The 18,112-nt window shown below is 51.6% G+C and overlaps 1 protein-coding gene and 1 long non-coding RNA gene across 6 annotated transcripts in view; one reads left to right on the top strand and one right to left on the bottom strand.

Moving 5' to 3' along the window:
• Chchd6 (coiled-coil-helix-coiled-coil-helix domain containing 6) overlaps positions 1-2,403 on the bottom strand; it is a 162,604-nt gene extending 160,201 nt beyond the window's left edge. The window contains exon 1 of one of the 3 annotated variants that reach the window (XM_078033883.1): positions 2,296-2,403. Coding sequence is in view for 1 of the 3 variants with exons in the window: in XM_078033881.1 (XP_077890007.1) it covers positions 1,695-1,781 (87 nt within the window). In the remaining 2 variants the exon portion in view is untranslated. Of the gene's footprint in view, positions 1-1,694; positions 1,910-2,295 lie in introns of those variants that run through there. The other 2 variants (XM_078033881.1, XM_078033882.1) reach the window with 2 other exon arrangements.
• On the top strand, positions 2,050-16,998 carry LOC120891790 (uncharacterized). Of its 3 annotated transcripts, none has more exons than XR_013431487.1 (5): positions 2,050-2,268; positions 7,760-7,862; positions 10,232-11,804; positions 16,528-16,588; positions 16,891-16,998. It is a non-coding gene; the product is annotated as an uncharacterized LOC120891790 (long non-coding RNA). The 3 variants fall into 3 exon arrangements; XR_013431485.1 differs by having other exon boundaries at positions 16,758-16,998; XR_013431486.1 differs by lacking the exon at positions 10,232-11,804 and having other exon boundaries at positions 2,055-2,268; positions 16,758-16,998.
• The last annotated feature ends 1,114 nt before the right edge of the window (positions 16,999-18,112 follow it).

Here is an 18,112-nt window from a genome sequence, read left to right as displayed (position 1 = left end):
TTTGCTGTGTTCATTCATTGAACCACTGAACACTTACTAACCATCTGCTCTGTGCGATCCGCAGGTGTGGAGGAAGCGCAAGAGCAGTCCTACAAACAGCCCTGGGGCTCACCTACTTCAATCCCACCTCTTCCACTTGTTCACTAGGTGCCCTTGGATAAATCACTGCAGGTACCTCAGTCCTCCTATCTATAAAATGGGCGAACAGAATTCTAATTGTCTCATAGGTGAACTGAAAATTAAGCAATACCTTTAGAGGGCTTGGCACAAAACATGGCCTCCACCACATGCTGAGATCTGAGGGGGCTTTTATTTTTCCTCTAGGTTCTGGGGATACAGTAATGAATCCCACATGAGCTTCATTCTCCAGGAGCTTACAGTCTAATGGGAACAGAGTAAAACAGATAATCCCAATCATCAGTGGTACTTTCAAACTGTAATGAAGACTAGGAAAAAAGCAAATGTATGCCAAATAGTAGTGGCACACATGTGTCATCCCAGCACCTCGGGAGGCTGAGGCAGGAGGATACCAAGGTGGAGGCCAGCCTCAGCAACTTGGCGAGACCCTGTCTCAAAATTTAAAAAAATATAATAATAATAAAAAGGGCTGGGGATGGGGCTCGGTGGTTAAGCACCCCTGGTTCAATCTCTGGAACCAAAATCATCATCCTCATCAAAATAATGTGTAACAGTAGTAGGAAGCTCCTTTACAGTCAGTCAGTGGTCAGAGAAGGATTCTTGGATCTGAGCTAGAAAAATGACAAGAGGCAGGAAAAAAGACAACAAGGGGGAAGAGAGAACAGACAAAACAGAGATGTTGTGCTTGACGGAAATTGGTATCTTCCAGGAACAGGAGGTGTTGAGGCAGGTGAATAGGTGGAGGGAGTGGTGGGGGGTGAGGGGACCGACCTGGGATGGGGTCAGACAGGTCATCTGGCACTGGGGCAGCTTTTATAAACCCAAGTAAGGCATCTCCTCGTCCTAAATGCTCTAGGCATCCACTGAAGACTTCTAAGCCAGGGGCAATGTATGTTAATTGACCTGCAACTTTTTTTTTATTTTGTTCAGAGACAGGGTCTCCCTGAGTGGCTTAGGGCCTTGCTAGGGGGTTGAGGCTGGCCTCCACCTTGCGATCCTCCAGCCTCAGCCTCCAGAGCCGCTGGGATGACAGGTGTGCGCCCTGGCGCCTGGCTGGATCTACAATGCTTAAAAGGGCTTCTTCGGCTGCCTGCTTGCGGGGGAGGATCGTCGGGCAGGCTGGAAGGGGACAGTCCCCCAAAGAGCACGGGGCTGCTCCTGCACACAGAACCGGCCGCCCACCTGAGGGGCGGGCGAGTGCGGGGAGCACCAGGGCGCAGAACCCGTAAAGGAAACCGGGCCGATCCCGCCGGAGCTGGGGAAGGTGGCCCCAGACCTAACCCGTGACCAGCGTCCTCTGCACCTGCCCCTTGGGCGCTCTTCCTAAGGGAACCAGCGCAGTGGGGCTTGAAGGCTGCAGCCCCGGGTTCGGGTCCCGGCGGGGCCTCTTCGGGGCCTCACGACCCCTCTCCCGGTGCGAAGGCTCCACGAGGGAGGCTCGGCCGCCCGCGCCACGCCGCTCCACGCCGCTCCGCGCCAACCCCCCGGCCGGGCAGGCGGCCTCCGCGTCCTCGGGCGCCCTACACGCCCGCCCCGGCCCCGGCGGCGCCGCTCACCCGGATGCCCTGCAGCACCCGGACCCGCTCCTCCTCGTCCAAGCCGAAAGACACCCTGCGGCTCTCGCAGCTCTCCGTGCTCCCCATTGGCAGGAGGCTGACAGAAACACGCCGACTGGCAAACCACGAGAACCGGCTCCAGAGCAACCGGGCAGACGCCGCGCTCTGCGCGCGCCGCGCCGTCGCTCTCCAGGACTCGGGCTGCCGCGGCACAGGCCAACAAAACCACGTCCTATTGGCCACGGCGGGAGGCTCGGCCAATCGGAAGGCGCGGTGCCGCGGGGCCTTATGGGAGTTGTGGTTCGCCAGCCTGGCACCGCCCTACGGTAAGCCGAGAGGGCGGTGCGGCCTGGGGGCGTGGCCGGGCAGGGGGCGGGAGCCGGCGGGAGAATCCGGAAGGCGGGAAGCGGAGCAGCCGGGACGCCGAGGGGCGCGGACGCTGAGGAGCGCTGTCCTGGGAAAGCGCGCCCTTCCCACGGAGCCCTGAAGGAGGCCACAGGCGCCGCGCCGCATTCGGCGCCAGGCAAGCGCCGCGCTGCTGACCGCGACCAGCGCAGTGTCCTGGCTTCCCGAGGTGAGCAGCGCCTTGGGGACAACTCACCAAAACCCAAGTCTGAAGGGAAAATGGCGAGCAGGACACTGCGGCCTGACGGCGGGGCAGGGGCCCTGCAAGGCAGCCGCGTTACGGGGCCGGGCCCGGAGCCCGCTGGGCTCCTCCGGGCGCTCCTCCCGCGGCTCCTCCCCTCGCTCCTCCCCTCTCTCCTCCCAGGGCTCATCCCAGAGCTCCTCCAGCGCTCTTCCCCTCCCTCCTCCCAGGGCTCCTCCTGCGCTCCCCCCCTCACTCCTACCAGAGCTCCTCCCGTGCTCCTCCCCTTGCTCCTCCCAGGGCTCATCCCAGAGCTCCTCCCGCGCTCTTCCCCTCCCTCCCTCCCAGAGCTCCTCTCTTGCTCCTCCCCTTGCTCCTCCCCTCGCTCCAACCAGGGCTCCTCCCAGAGCTCCTCTCGCGCTCTTCCTATTCCTCCTCCCAGAGCTCCTCCCGCGCTCTTCCCCCCCTCCTCCCAGAGCTTCTGCCACAGCTCCTCCCCTCGCTCCTCCCCTCGCTCCTCCCAGGGCTCCTCCCGCACTCTTCCCCTCGCTCCTCCCAGGGCTCATCCCAGAGCTCCTCCCGCGCTCTTCCTCTCCCTCCTCCCAGGGCTCCTCCCGCATTCCTCCCTCCCTCCTCCCAGGGCTCCTCCTGCACTCTTCCCAGAGCTCCTCCCGTACTCCTCCCCTCCCTCCTCCCAGGGCTCCTCCCATGCTCCTCCCCTCACTCCTCCCCTAGCTCCTCCCAGGGCTCCTCCCGCGCTCTTCCTATTCCTCCTCCCAGAGCTCCTCCCGCGCTCTTCCCCCCTCCTCCCAGAGCTTCTGCCGCAGCTCCTCCCCTCGCTCCTCCCAGGGCTGCTCCCGCGCTCTTCCCCTCGCTCCTCCCAGGGCTCATCCCAGAGCTCCTCCCGCGCTCTTCCCCTCCCTCCTCCCAGGGCTCCTCCCGTGCTCCTCCCCTTGCTCCTCCCCTCGCTCCAACCAGGCTCCTCCCAGAGCTCCTCCCGCGCTCTTCCTCTCCCTCCTCCCAGGGCTCCTCCCGCATTCCTCCCTCCCTCCTCCCAGGGCTCCTCCTGCGCTCTTCCCCTCGCTCTTCCCCTCGCTCTTCCCAGAGCTCCTCCCGTGCTCCTCCCCTCGCTCCTCCCAGGGCTCCTCCCAGAGCTCTTCCTCTCCCTCCTCCCAGGGCTCCTCCCACGCTCCTCCCCTAGCTCCTCCCAGGGCTCCTCCCGCACTCTTCCTCTTCCTCCTCCCAGAGCTGCTGCCGCAGCTCCTCCCACGCCCCTCCCCTTGCTCCTCTGTAGGCTCCTCCCAGCTCCTCTGAGGTCGGGTGGGTAGGTTCCCATTTGGGACCTTATTTATTAATTAGTTATTTGGGGTAGAAATTTCCCTCTTAAAAACCCTTTTGCTGCTTCCCCTGAGTTTTCATGTTTGTGTCTCTCAAGACGCATTTTAATTTGCTTTTTTTTTTTGTACCAAGGATTGAACCCAGGGGTGCTTCACCCCTGAGCCCGGTCCCCAGCCCTATTTTTGTATTTTATCTAGAGACAGGGTCTCCCTGAGTTGCTTAGGGCCTCATTAAGTGGCTGAGGCTGGCCTCCAACTTGTGATCCTCCGGCCTCAGCCTCCCCAGACCCTGGGATAACAGGCGTGCGCCACTGCATGCAGCTAACATTTTTTTAAAAAATCATTTCAGTGAAGGTGACAGATATTGTGACACTGCGCTTTTACGTAGTTCAGCGTGCCTGTCATACGTAACACAATCACTTCCTGGAGCCTCCGTTTTCGGGGCCTTGGGTTGCAGTAATTGCTCTCAGTTGGTCATAGCTTAATGGCACCAATGTCGTGTCATCAGTTTCCCTTCCTCTCCTCTGCATCTCTAGCTTGTTGCCTTTGTTCAAACCCCCTTCCTACTTTGGATGCAGTGTGCTGCATTCCCTGCATCTGTGTGGCTCCTCAGCTTTCTCATCTGTGAAATGGGGATCCAGAACTTATTTTGTCCTGAGGCCGATCTATACTTTTTCTTTTCTTTTTTTTTTTTTTTTTTTTTTTTTTTGTTACCAGGCAACAAAAGGCAATAACCCCTGAGCCACAATATTTTTTCTTTTTAATTTTTAAGGTTGCTAGGTGGCTTAGGGCCTCGCAGAGTTGCTGAGGCTGACCTTGAACCTGCGATCCTCCCTTCTCAGCCTCCGAGCTGCTGGGATTATAGGAGTGAGCCACCGCGTCTGACACTATGCTGTGGTACTCGTACCCCCCCCCCCACGGGAAGGCTCGCAGGATTCCAAGACTCCCCCAAAGATTTTTCACAGGGGAGATGAGGCACACATAGTGTCCTGGTCACCCTGGGCTCTGACTTGGGTTTTCCTGAGTTAGCTTTAGTGTATTCATCGCTTCATAATTTGACCCCAAAGTAAAAAATCCAGTTCTTTCCTCAAGTTCTACACTCCACTTTTACAGTCATAGTGAGGAACCCAGGAAACTTTTAAAAGATTTGAAGCATGTGGCATGAGACTGGCCTCAAGACCTCTCACTAGGTCACATCTCCCGAAAGGATTTGCCATCACCCAGTAGTGCTTCCCTGGGGACCAAACCTTCCACACATGGGACTTTCTGGGACATGTATGATCCAAAGTATAGCAGACAGTTTGTTGCTAGAAATGCACTGAAGGAAGAAGTTTCAGGAAAAATTCACAAATGTGTGGAAATTAGGCACCACAGTAGGCCCAAGAAGAAATTAAAAAGCAAATTAAGCCCAGCATGGTAGTGCACGTCTGTCATCCCGGCAGCTCTGGAGGCTGAGGCAGGAGGATCGTGAATTCAAAGCCAGCCTCAGCCAAAGTGAGGCCCTGAGCAACTCAGTGAGACTCTGTCTCTAAATAAAATATAAAATAGGAAGAGGCTCAGGGGTTAAGCACCCCTGGGTTCAATCCCCAGTCCCCAAAACAAAAGAATATTATAGTTTACTCCTAAGTAAAATAGATATAGTATCTTTTATATTATTATTTCACTGTTTTATTGGGTTTGAAGTTTTTCAGAATAAAGAATAGAAGTGGGAAGGCTGGGGGTGTGGCTCAGAGGTAGAGCGCTCGCCTAGCATGCGTGGGGCTCTGGGTTCCATCCTCAGGACCACGTAGATGTCAAATAAAGAAATTGTGTCCGCCTGTAACTAAAACCAAAAATAATAAATAAATATTTTTTAAAAAAAAAGAATAGAAGGGAAATAGTATTTGGTCCTAGGGAAAAACTCCCCCCCCCCCCCCGGGCTGCCTTCTCCCTTGCAGCCAGGAAGTCTCCTGAGCAGCAAGCACAGTAAGGCAGGCTGTGGTGTGGGATGGAGTGCAGAGCCAGGCTGCCTCTTGGATCTGTGCCCTTGGGCAAGGTAGAGACGCTGGCTGCCTGGTTTTCTGACAGATCAGAGAGTCTTGCTGACATTGCATGGAGTGGCTTCGTGAGAGCTGGGCACTGAGTGGACTCGCCCAGGCAGAGCTATGACTGTTATTAAATGACTGTTTGGAAATAACACTTTGGCAGCTCTAGGCATCTCTGGAGAGGGCACTTCTGTGAGATGGGTTGTCTTCCGTGGAAGCAGATGAGGAAACGGAGGGCGGATACTGCAGAAAAGTGATTCGCTTGTCCATCTTAAAAGCCAAAAGGAACCTGTCATCCAGAACAGGGTGGGTAGCTCAGGGGTCGGGTGCCTGCCAGCATGCACAAGGCCCTGGCTGTGATCCCCAGCATGGGAGCGGTGGGAATCAGGAACAGGACGTCTGTTTTTGCCACTTTTAGACGACACTGCGCTGAAGGATCTAGATTAATTAGGCAAGAAGATGGAATACAAGTCATCCAGATTGGAAAGGAAGCCGTGAAGCTCTCTCTGTGCACAGATGACATGACTCATCCATAGAGAATCCTAAGGGACACACACACACACACTCTCACACTCTCACACTCTCACTCACACACTCAAATTATGAGAGCTGAGAGCAAGTGCAGCCAGGTTTCAGGGGAATAGATCAATCTGCAAAAACTCAGTTCTGTTTTTGTGCGTCAGCCACAAACAATCGAAAAATGAAATTGAGAAAACAGCTCCATCTACGTTAGCCTCCAAAAGAAAGAACAGAACACCCCAGAATAAATCAACTAAAGAACTGCAAAATCTAGCCAGGCATGGTGGTGCCTACCTGTCATCCCAGCCGCTCAGGAGGCTGAGGCAGGAGGATCACATGTTGGAGGCTGGCCTCAGCAATTTAGTGAGGCCCTAAGCAACTCAGCCAGACCCTGTCTCTAAATCAAAATATTAAAAGGGCCAGGAATGGGGCTCAATGGCTAAGCACCCCTGGGTTCAATCCCCAGTATTAAAAAGAAAGAAAAAAAAAGGGAAATCTACCCTAAAAACTGCAAAGCATTGTTGGAGATGAACAGGAAAAGGCTGGAGCTTGTGTTCCGGGGATGAATGGTGTGTATCTGGTTGGGGTAGTGGCCACGCGAGTTCCACGGTGGTGAGTGCTAATATCCAAGTGCACGGTTTGCGTTTTGTTTTTTCCATCCCCAGCCCTTTTTATTTTTTTTTTATTTTGAGACAGGGTCTTGCTAAGGTGCCGAGTCTGGCCTAGAACTTGTGATCCTCCTGCCTCAGCCTCCTGCGTAGATGGGATGACAGGAATTTCTTTCTCTGCCAGTCCTGGGGATCGAACCCGGGGATATGCTACCACTGGACAGAGGGGCTTGGGGACCCTGGCTGACAGGCTCCCGCGCTCTAAGTGCAGGTACCTCTGGGCCACGTGGCTCTGGTCAAGTCCAAGGGAGAAGGCTAGAGAGCTGAGGGCCAGCTTTCCTTCTGCCGACCCCTCAGGTCCTGCTCACAATCCGCTGACCAGGGCTGACCCTGTGGCTCCACCTGCCTGCAGTCGCTGAGAAGTGCTTTCTGCCCTAAGACGAAGGAAAGAGGAAGCTGACGGATAGAAAGCGCTAGAAGCATCCAGTGTCACTGATTGTTTTTCTTTTTTAATTTTTGGTACCAGGGATTAAACCTGGGACACTTAACCCCTGAGCCCCATCCCCAGGCTTTTTTATATTTTATTTAGAGACAGGGTCTTGCTAAGTTGCTTTATGGCCTCGCTAGTTGCTGAGGCTGGCCTCGTACTTGCGATCCTCCTGCCTCAGCCTCCCCAGCTGCTGGGATGACAGGCGTGGGCCACTGCACCCGGCTGGGTAGATTTTTGAGTGTCGGGGATGGGGCACGAGGGAAGAGCCCGCTTGGTTGGAGACAAGTGGGATTTGGAGTGAGGGAAAAAGAAAAGACAGATTTGGTAAAGATAGAAAATATGGAAAAAGAGGTTATGGCTTTTTTATCTTCTACGGACACCAAAAAATGCATGTTTTTTTTCTTTTTAATTTTTACATTTTGAGTATTGGGGATTGAACCCTGGGGTGCTTTACCACTGACACACATCCCCAACCCTTTTTATTTTTTATTTTGAGAACAGGGTCTTGTTAAGATGCTGAGTCTGGCCCGGAACCTGCGATCCTCCTGCCTCAGCCTCCTGAGTAGATGGGCGGACAGGCATGTGCCACCACACCTGGAAAAAGGTATGTTGTTCTTTGACACGAAATAAATGTGGCTTTTCCTGTACCAATCGATTCTGTGGTCCTTTGACACGAACTAGGCGCCCTAGAAATCAGTTCAGTCTGACACTGTCTCCTAGAGTTAGTGTAGACCTGCTCACGCAACACTGGTCCTCCTTGTCTATACCCACCACAAGTCGGGTACCCAGCCTCTGCCCACACTTCTGCCCCGCTGACCGCCAATTTAGAAGTCCCCACAGCCCCCGATCAGGTTCAGTGATTTACTAGAACAACCTGTAGATCCTAGGAAAGTACTACACTCCTGTCATAGTTGACCAGCCAGAAAAAGAGGTAAATGGATCAAGGTCAGGAAGGGTCCCAACACAGGAGCCCTGTCCCCAGGGAATCAAGGATATGTCTGCCAACTCCATAGCTGTCTGAATCTTGTTCAAGAGTTTGTTTGGGGTTTTTTTTGTTTGTTTGTTTTGGGGAGATTGAACCCAGCGTCTTACTAAGTGGCTGAGGCTGGCCTCCAACTTGCAATCCTCCTGTCTCAGCCTCCCGAGCCACTGGGATGACAGGCGTGGGCCACCGTGCTGAACTCAAGAGTTTAACTCTGTGTTTGACCTTTCTGCTGAGTAGCCCCCACCCTGAAACCCTCTGGGGACCCCACAGGCTCAGAACGAGTCCAAAGGGAGTCTGTTATGAATGATAAAATAAACTCCTGTTATTCAAGAAATTCCCAGGTTTCAGGAGCTCCGTTTCTAGAACTGAGGACAAAACCCAAATATCGACTTTCATGACAGCCGTGGGCTGCACAGGGTTTGTTCTGTGACGTGGGGTGGGACCATCCACAAAGCTTCGCCTGGGTCAGAGCTGTTCTGAGCTGGATCCGGTGATTTCCTGATGACATGATCGGGCCGGACTTCAAAATGGTCTCCATGGAGTTCTGCCTGGACCATTGCGTTGGCTAGAGAATGGTGGTCTAAGAAGGGAAAGGACAGGAGAACGTGGCTAAGGACGAGGGACAAGACAGGGCCCAGAGGGCTGGGAGGATGAGTTTGGTGGGGAAAATTCTAGAAAGTTTGAATGGACCACAAGGATGGAGGACTGGAAAGCCATTTGTGAAGTGGCTTTTTATATTTTTATTTTTTATTTTTTGGTACCAGGGATTGAACCCAGGGGCCCTCCACCCCTGAGCCCCATCCCCAGCCCTATTTTGTGTTTTATTTAGAGACAGGGTCTCACGGAGTTGCTTAGGGCCTCACTTTGGCCGAGGCTGGCCTCCAACTCGCGATCCTCCTGCCTCAGCCTCCTGAGCCGCTGGGATGGCAGGGATACAGCTGGCGGGGCTGGAGCTGGGGCTCCAGGGTGGAGCGCTTGCTCCGCGGGTGTGAGGGCTTCCACCCTCAGCACCACGTACAAACAGATCAATGAAATAATGTAGCAGGTGGACACAATGTCCACCTGCCACTAAAATATGTATATTTGAAAAAAAATGCAGCTGTCCACAATGCACAGGGCCCTGTGGGGTCCTCATGGAGCTGTCAGCCTGGGGACAGTGCCACTCCACCACCTTCACTGGGCCAGGCCTGGAAGGTAGCACTAGTGGGCGGAACCTTCTCTCCCACTCTCGGGTTTCCATAGGGAGGGACGCCCATCGGTGCGACACTCCTGGCCTCCACTGGGTGAGACTCACAGCAGGCTTCACCAGGGGACTGGGGGCCTGCCCCGTGTCTGCTCAGCCTGTGGGTGACACCCCTGAGTGGTTTCAGGAGGGCACCTCGGCCCTGAGTGTCGCCCCTGCCCAGCCTCAGCCCTGAGCTGGGAGGACACCCGTGCACAAAGGGCCCCGTTCTCAGGTGACTGTCTCTCCCAGGACCAAGAAGATCTTTCCAGAAGCCAGGATGGCCTGGGCCAGTCACGGTCACCCGCCCAGCCCTCGCCCAGGCCCTGGCAGAGGGCACAGAAGAGCTGCTATCAGGCAGCCCCGGGCTCAGCCCTGCCAGCCGGGCCCCGCCCACACCTTTGTGACAGCCTCTTTGTTCAGCCTCTGGACCTCCTAGCCCAGCAGCCATCTGCTCCTGCCTGGACCTCCCTGTCAGCAGGGCGCTGTGTGTGCTGCGTCTGCATCCCAGGGTGTGTGTGTGTGTGCGCGCACGCGTGTGTCCACCGCAGAGTGCAGAGAGCCAGCCAAGATAACAAAGCTCCTGGCCCATTGTCCCAAAGCCCTGCTCTGGGGTCCCCACCTGCTCTCTGGAAATCCAGGAAACTCTCCGAGCGAGACAAAGCCTCCAGATGGAGTGGATCAGCAGCAGCGGGGCACGGGGGTGCTGGGGCAGGAAGGCACGATCCGCTTCCTTGGCCCCAATTTCCTTTTTTCTGCCTTTCAGACTTTTAAGCTGCAGCTTTAGCCCTGGATTTTGGCGACTCAGCCGAGCGGATGGCTGCTTCGTGTGAGGAACAGCCCCGGGGACAGCCAGGCGCTCTGCACACCAGCAGCTTTCCTCTTGGGGCCGTGCCACAGAAAAATCACCGCTTGTCACCGCTCCCCTGAGCAGGGCTGCTGGCAGGGGAGACGCAGGGAATGAGGATTCGGTGCCCGGGAGAAGTTGGGGGCAGGAGCTGAGGTGGCCAGGAGCAGGGCGTGTTGGGCCTGGCCCCCATCTCCACAGAATTCTCGAAAGATCTTCTCCAAGTCCATTGTTCGTTCATCTGTTTTTGATCAGTCTCCAACCAGAACTGTCCCCTGTGCACACACAGATTTACTAAGAGGCTTCAGAGGAGAAGGATGGGTCTGCTCTCTGCATCACCGAATTCCTTGAACCCAGTATAGGGGCCGACACAGATGGGCACTCGAGAAATTATCGAGTGACAGACTGATGGAGCAAGTCAGTGAACAGGACTTGGGCTCCTTAACTGTGTCACCCACTCCTTGTTAAGAGAGGCAGGAAAATGAGTGATTAAATAGAAAGGCTCTGTCACGTGATCCCAGTGGCTCGGGAGGCTGAGGCTGGAGGATCGCAAGGTGGAGGCCAGCCTCAGCCACTTAGGGAGGCCCTGAGCCACTCAGCGAGATCCTGTCTCTAGTAAAATATTAGAAAAGGGCTGGGATGTGATTCAGTGGTTAAGATAATAATAATAATAATTATAATTATAAATCCTTCAATTATGGCTGTACTTCCCTTTTGATTTTTTTTTCCTGGTACCAGGGAATGAGGTGCTTAACCACTGAGCCACATCCCAGCCCTTACTATGTTTCATGATTTTAATTTTGAGACAGGGTCTTACTAAATTGCTTAGAGCCTTGCTTACTGTGATCCTCCTGCCTCAGCCTCCCAAGCCACTGGGGGGACAGGTGTGCACCACTGGCTTGATCGACCACTTTATTTCGAGATGGGGTCTTGCTCAGTGGCTTATGGCCTGGCTGAGTTGTCGAGGCCGACTTGGAACTCGTGACCCTCCTGCCTCAGCCTTTTAAGCCACTGGATTCTAGGTGTGTGCCTCCGTACCCCTCCTGTGATCTTCTTACTTAGGGAAAAAAAAAAAACAACCCCGCTGTGCCTCAGTTTCCCCATCTGTAAAGCAGGAATGAGAGTGGTGTGTTTGAGTGGACTTAGAATAATATCTGGCAAAGAAACACTCCGGGATCTTTCCAAGCAGCCTGCCATGTTGGGTCACAGGCTCAGATATGAAATGTGACTCCGCTCCCAGAAGGAACCGAGATGTTTTAAAATTGTTTTTTGTTTGTTTGTTTGTTTTTGTACCAGGGATTGAACCCAGGGGTACTTAACCGTTAGTCACCTCCCCAGCCCTATTTTTTTTATTTTATTTAGAGACGGTCTCCACTGAGTTGCTTAGAGCCTCACTGAGTTGCTGAGGCTGGCCTCCAACTTGCGATCCTCCTGCCTCAGCCTCCCGAGTCACTGGGATGACAGGTGCCCACCAGGCCCGGCCAGAGTCAAGGTGTGTAGCTCAGTAGATGGAGCCCTTTCTAGTGACCCATCTGGCTCATCATGACCCTGGGGACATGGCCGGCCTGGCTCGCTCTTTGTGTGGGACTTGGAGCTGGAACGTGACCATGGACCCTCAGGGCCCAAGGCTCAGAAAGGGGTGTAGGCATGAGGGAAAGAATGGGGACACCTCCCCAGGGAGCTTGGGCATGCACCAGCGCAGGCCTTCGGCTGGCATGGGACCTGCCTCCTCGGTGGGCAGGGGCCTCCCAGGGGAACGGCCCACAGCCCTGTCTCCAGCCCCACACCGTGGAGCGCGGTGACAGTGACGGGGAGACCAGTGTCTGAGACTGGGCTCCCTCATGGCTTCATGGCTGTGGCCTGCTTGGTGACTGGGAAAGTTCCCGTGCAAAGGTGTAGGATGCCCGGTTGCTATGGCGATGCTCTCCACGGGGAGACTCTGTTGCCAGAGTCTTATCGGCTTTGACCTTGCTCTCGGGCACTCGGCTCCTGGGGAGGAAGGAACTGCCTGGCTGAGATAACCAGGGTCCCCCGCTCTCTGCACCTGAACCTGCCAGCCAGCCGGTAACTTTAAACAGTGGGCTTGCTCGAGAGCTGCCCAGGGCCCCCGGCTTGCTCCCTGCCAATGTAGAATGTGACCCAGGAGATGGCTGCGTACTGTTGCTATCTGCAACTTCCACGAAGACAAAGAAGGAGGCCTGCCCGGTCTCTGATCTGATTAAGGGCCCGTCCCTGAATACCACTGTTCAAGGTTGACTCTCATACATTTCTTCTTTTCTGTGAATTACTTTTTCATAGACTTGGCTGACTTTATTTAAACCTTTCATTGTTGATTTGTAAAAACTCTTTATATATGGCAGTTAAGAGTTTGGCTACGAGGTGTTCCCCCAAATGCTTCTGTTAATACAGCAATATTGAGAGGTGAAATGATTGGATTAGGAGAGCTGTGACCTAATCAGTCCATCCCAGCTTGAATATGTCTTCCCTGCAGCCCTGTACCCCTTCTGTCAGCTTTCTTACCAATAGGAGGAGAGTGGGTCTGCTCTGCTGGGCCCTTCCCCGATCACGTCCTACCTCCCCCGGGGCGCAGAGCAATGCAGTCAGGCATCTATGGATTGAGACCTCTGCAACTGTCCCCAAATAGACTTTTCCCTTCCTCTTGTATTCTGTCTCAAAATCTGATGAAACAAAGCAATGTCCTAATTATTACCCCTCTCTGTTCTAGATGCTGTAACTATTTTCTTCTTGTCCACCACTTATATATATTATCGAAAAAGCAAATGTTCTCGACATACATTTTATCTTTGTTCAGTCTCTACATCCTACTCGATATTTTTGGCTTGTAGCTTTTTATGTATTAATAAGGAATTATCTCCTGGGATTGCAAAATAAATTTTTCTATGTTTGCCTTTTAAAACCATTTGTAATTTGTTTTAATTATGCTGTAAGGCTATTTCATGTAGAGTTTTTTTTTTTATATATATATACTCAATTGCACTCTGATCATTTACGGCCTATTGATGGCTTTGCTGCTGAATTTGAGCCAACTTTATGATAAAGCATTTATTCATAGGTACATGATGTTCCTGGACTGGTGTCCCTGTGCTTTTAGATAATCCTAGAAGAATTTACCACGCAACGGACCTACTTTAGAAGATACTTGGTTATCTGATGAGAGGAATCACTGCTTGTTTTTCCAAATTAACTTGGATATTTCTGGAAATTTCTTTTCCTGGGGAAAGTCATCTTGCCATAGATACCATCAAGTCTTCACTGAGATTTTGATTAGAATTCCATTGAGTTCACGGAATTTAGGGGGGAATCGATGCACCTCACTCTTATCGAGGACTGTCTGGTAAATTTCAGTTGCTTCATATAGTACTTAGACACGTTCATTGGATTTATTCCCTTTTTTTTTTTTTTTTTTTTTTTTTTTTTGGTACCAGGGGTTGAACTCAGAAGCACTTAACCCCTGAGCCACGTCCCCAGCCCTTTCTTATATTTTTATTTAGAGACAGGGTCTTGCTGAGTGGCTCAGGGCCTCGCTAAATTGCTGAGGCTGGCCTCCAACTTGCGATCCTCCTGCCTCAGCCTCCCGAGTTCCTAGGATTACAGGTGCACGCCACTGTGCCTGGCTTTATCAGATTTCTTGTTAGATATTTTATAGAATTTGTTGCTTTTAGGTATGCATTTATTTCCTTTTCTTTCTTTTTTAAAAAATTTTTTTTTTTTGGCTTTAATTAAGCTCGATTTTTCCTCTTTTTTCTTTTTTTGGTTTTTGTTTTGTCTTTGCAGCGCTGGGCTCTGACACCAGAGCCCTGCACCTGGTAGGCAAGTGCTGTACGGCGGAGCTACATCCCCAGCCCAAGCGATTGATTTTTCTCTGTGGATTTCGCATCTGCTGGCACTGCCAAACTCGCCTATTGATTTGTCAATTGACTCTTGAGAGTTTTTCCAGGCAGACGATCATCTGTTGTGCAAATGATCTCTCCGTCTTGTCCCTTCCTCTTCAATATTCATATGGTTTCCCCTGCGCATTATGTCACCAGAGGGACTTTCCAATAAAATGGTTGAACAGAGCAATGATGGTTACGTTGTTTGTTCATTAGTAAGTAGGGAGATTTCCATTGTGGTTTTTTTTAATATCTATTTTTCAGTTGGACACAATATTTTATTTATTTGTTTTTATGTGGTGCAGAGGATCGAACCCAGGGCCTCGCACGTGCTAGGCGAGCGCTCTACCACTGAGCCCCAGCCCCAGCCCTCCTTGTGTCATACTTAGAACCTAATTCGCCAGAAGCTTGGTTTTGGGGTCCCCCACACTTAAAAAAAAAATACTTTATTTGTAGACCAGTTTTAGATTCATAGTAAAAGTGAGCAGAAGGTGCAGAGATTTCCGAGGCGCTCCTAGCCCGAGGCCCACACAGTGCCCGCGGTCAACATCCCATGCCCGTGGTACTTTCTGTCTCTCCTCAGCTATTTCGCATGGCTGATGCTGTTTTTTTTAAAATATTTATTTGTTCTTTTTACCTCTCCATGACAGCAGCGAGCATCCTGCCATGTCCCACCCACACGGGGCGTGACGTCCCTCTCCTGTGGCTGGACCTGCTGTGGGGTGTCCCTGGTCGTGGGTTCCTATGTGAACATGGGAAAGGGACGTCCATCCATTCCCCTGTCTCTCCCACTCCTTCATTCCCCTGAACTGCTATTCTTGCCCACTCCTCCTTGTGTGTGAGCATCCACGTGTCAGAGAGAACATTCAGCCTTTGGTATTCGGGGATTGGCTTTTTTTCACTTAGCGCGATAGTCTGCAGTTCCATCCATTTACCGGCAAAGGCCATCATTTCCTTCTTTACGGCTGAGTAATATTCCGCGGTGTGTGTGTACCACCGTGCTCTTATCCATTCATCGGTTGAAGGGCCCCTAGGTTGGTTCCCTAGCTTAGCTATTGTAAACTGAGCGGCTAGAAACCCTGATGTGGCCGTGTCACTTACGGTAGGCTGATTTTGAGTCCTTGCGGTCCCAGGGTACTTTGGATTCAGTTGTTGACTCCACATGGACACCTTATCGCTAAAGCCCTCCGTGTGCATGTGGGTTCACTCCTGATGCACTCTGTGGGTTTGGGCACATGTAGGAAGACAACCTACATCTATGCTCCGTCTGTTGCTCCGTCCCTCCTCCACATCCTGGCTACCACTGATGTTCTTACTGCCTCCCGAGTTTTGCCTTTTACGGAATATCGTACCGTTAGAATCACAATAAGCAGCCTTTTCCGATGGGCTCCTTCGACACACATCTGTGCAGTTAAACCAGCCTCCAACTTTCAATCCTCCTGCCTCAGCCTCCCCAGCCGCCGGGATGACAGGCGTGGGCCACTGTGCCTGGCGATTTTGGCCATCTGAATAGGTGCATGCCTCGTGGTTGAAAGCTTTCGTTCTTTTAATCATGGAAGTATGTGCGTTGAATACATTCAAAAGTGTTTTTGTTTCTGAGGAGATTATGTGGTTTTTTCTTCTAACATAATCAAGGAGTGATGACATTGGTAGATTTTTCTCAAGCTTAACACAGACTTGCATTCCTAAAATGTCTTTCGATACCGTTGAGTGCAGTTTGTGAATTCTTAAAAAATTAAAAACTCAAAAACAATTTAACTTTTAAAGACAGTACTATAAAATAAGAACCAAAGGTCTGGGGCTGGGGCTGGGGCTAGGGGTGCTCAGGGGCTGGGGCTGGGTGGCAGAGCGCTTGCCTAGTACGCGTGAGGCACTGGGCTCCATCCTCAGCGCCACGTATGAATAAACCAAATAAAGGCATGCCGTCCATCGGCAACTACAGAATGTCTTTGAAAGGAACCAAAACAAAATCATGAAATTTATTTATTCTGTTTTACTTTTTTAACATTTATTTTTTTAGTTATAGATGGGCACGATCTCTTAATTTTAGTTTTATGTGGTGCTGAGGATGCAACCCAATCTCACACACAGTGGGCGAGCATTCTACTGCTGAGCTACAGCCCCGGTCCCTATTCTGTTGATTTTTTTTTTAATTGGGAGAGAAACCGAGAAAGAAAAGAGATAAAAATAAAATCAAAAAAAAAGAAGCGATACCTATCCTGGGGTGAAGATGCTCACCGGTGACCCCAGCTACCTGGCATTTCATGGTGTTTCAATCGGGAACAGGACCCCAATCCTAACAGGTCTTTGTCATTGATTTAGATTTCCTGCGAGGACCGATATGTGGTCGGCTTTTCCAGAATATTCCATTTGTGGTCAAGAGGTATGGACTCTCTGTTGGAAGACGGTTGGAAGAAAGAGCGCGTGTGCGTGTGCGCGTGTGTGCGTGTGCGCGTGTGTGCGTGTGTGTGTGTGTGTGTGTGTGTGTGTGTGTGTGCTGAGACGGAGCTCGTTAATTGTTTTTATTCAAGTCCTCTTTGTGTTTCTTGCAGAGTGTTGTTAAAATTGCCTGCTGAGGATCTGGGTTCATCTGCTTGTAGCCCTGCCAGGTCCTGCTCCGTGTATTTAAAATCACGGCCGAGGCGCAACGGAAATGATGCTTGATTGTTCCTTGTTTTGTTGCAGGGCGCCCAGCATCTTTTGGTCGCCTTCCAGTTTCAACCTGGGTGACTCTGGATCTTTGAGACCGGGAGCCTTCCAATTAGTTTTTGTAATAAAAATCACAGATGCCAAGTGTACAGCTTGATATTCATAACGTGGAGCTCACGTGGCCGCCACCCCCACCGAGACGTAGACCCTCATCCCCCGTCGGACATGCTCACGTCATTTTCCTGTTAATTTCCCCCTCCTAGGCAACAGTGTTTTCCAGTTTTCAGGGTACAGATTTTGCACTGTGTTTTTCTTCTTTTTTTTTTGTACTGCGGATTGAACCAGGGGTGCTTGATCCCTGAGCCCCGTCCCCAGCCCCTTTTTATATTTTATTTAGAGGCAGGGTCTCGCTGAGTGGCTCAGGGCCTCACTAAGTTGCTGAGGCTGGCTTTGAACTAGTGATCCTCCTGCCTTAGCCTCCCAAACCTCAGGGATCACAGGTGTGCCCCATGGTGCCCAGCCTTATTAAAGGATTTGGTCTTGGATTCCATTTCATCTGAATAAATATTGCCCTCTCTCTTTGCTTTTATCAGTGTTTTCATTCTATCGTCTTCATTTTTCTGGATTGTTTGTTTTAGAAGTGCCTCACATGAAATGCAGACCAGCTAGAGATTTATTTTGATCCAGCCAGAGTCTTTTCCTTTTGATTAGTGTTTAATCCATTTACATATATTGTAATAGCCAGTATGATTAGAACCACTCATGTCATTTTTGTTTGATTTTAACATACTTTCCAGTTATTTTTTCCAGCTTTACATTTTGCTTTACCATTTTTTTTTCTGTATTTTTTCACCTTTTAAGGATGTATAATTGTGCCAGACACGGTGGCACACGCCTGTCATCCCAGGGGCTCAGGAGGCTGAGGCAGGAGGATCGCAAGGTGGAGGCCAGCCTCAGCAACAGCAAGGCCCTGAGCAACTCAGGGAGACCCTGTCTCTAAATAAAATACAGAATAGGGCTGGGGACGGGGCTCAGGGGTCGAGGGTCCCTGAGTGCAATCCCTGGTACAAATAAAAAGAATATAATTTATATATACACATATACATATTTTTTAGTTGTCTATTGAACTTTATTTATTTTGGTGTGGTGCAAGGATCGAACCCAGTGCTCCCCCGTGCTAGGCGAGCTCTCTACCGCTGAGCCCCAGCCCCTGAAGTCTGTTCCAGTCACCATGTGTGCTCATGTGACCCCACAAGAA

The sequence above is a fragment of the Ictidomys tridecemlineatus genome, chromosome 16 (genome assembly GCF_052094955.1).
Source record: "Ictidomys tridecemlineatus isolate mIctTri1 chromosome 16, mIctTri1.hap1, whole genome shotgun sequence".
Taxonomy (NCBI): domain Eukaryota; kingdom Metazoa; phylum Chordata; class Mammalia; order Rodentia; family Sciuridae; genus Ictidomys; species Ictidomys tridecemlineatus.
This window is presented reverse-complemented; position numbering and strand designations above follow the sequence as displayed.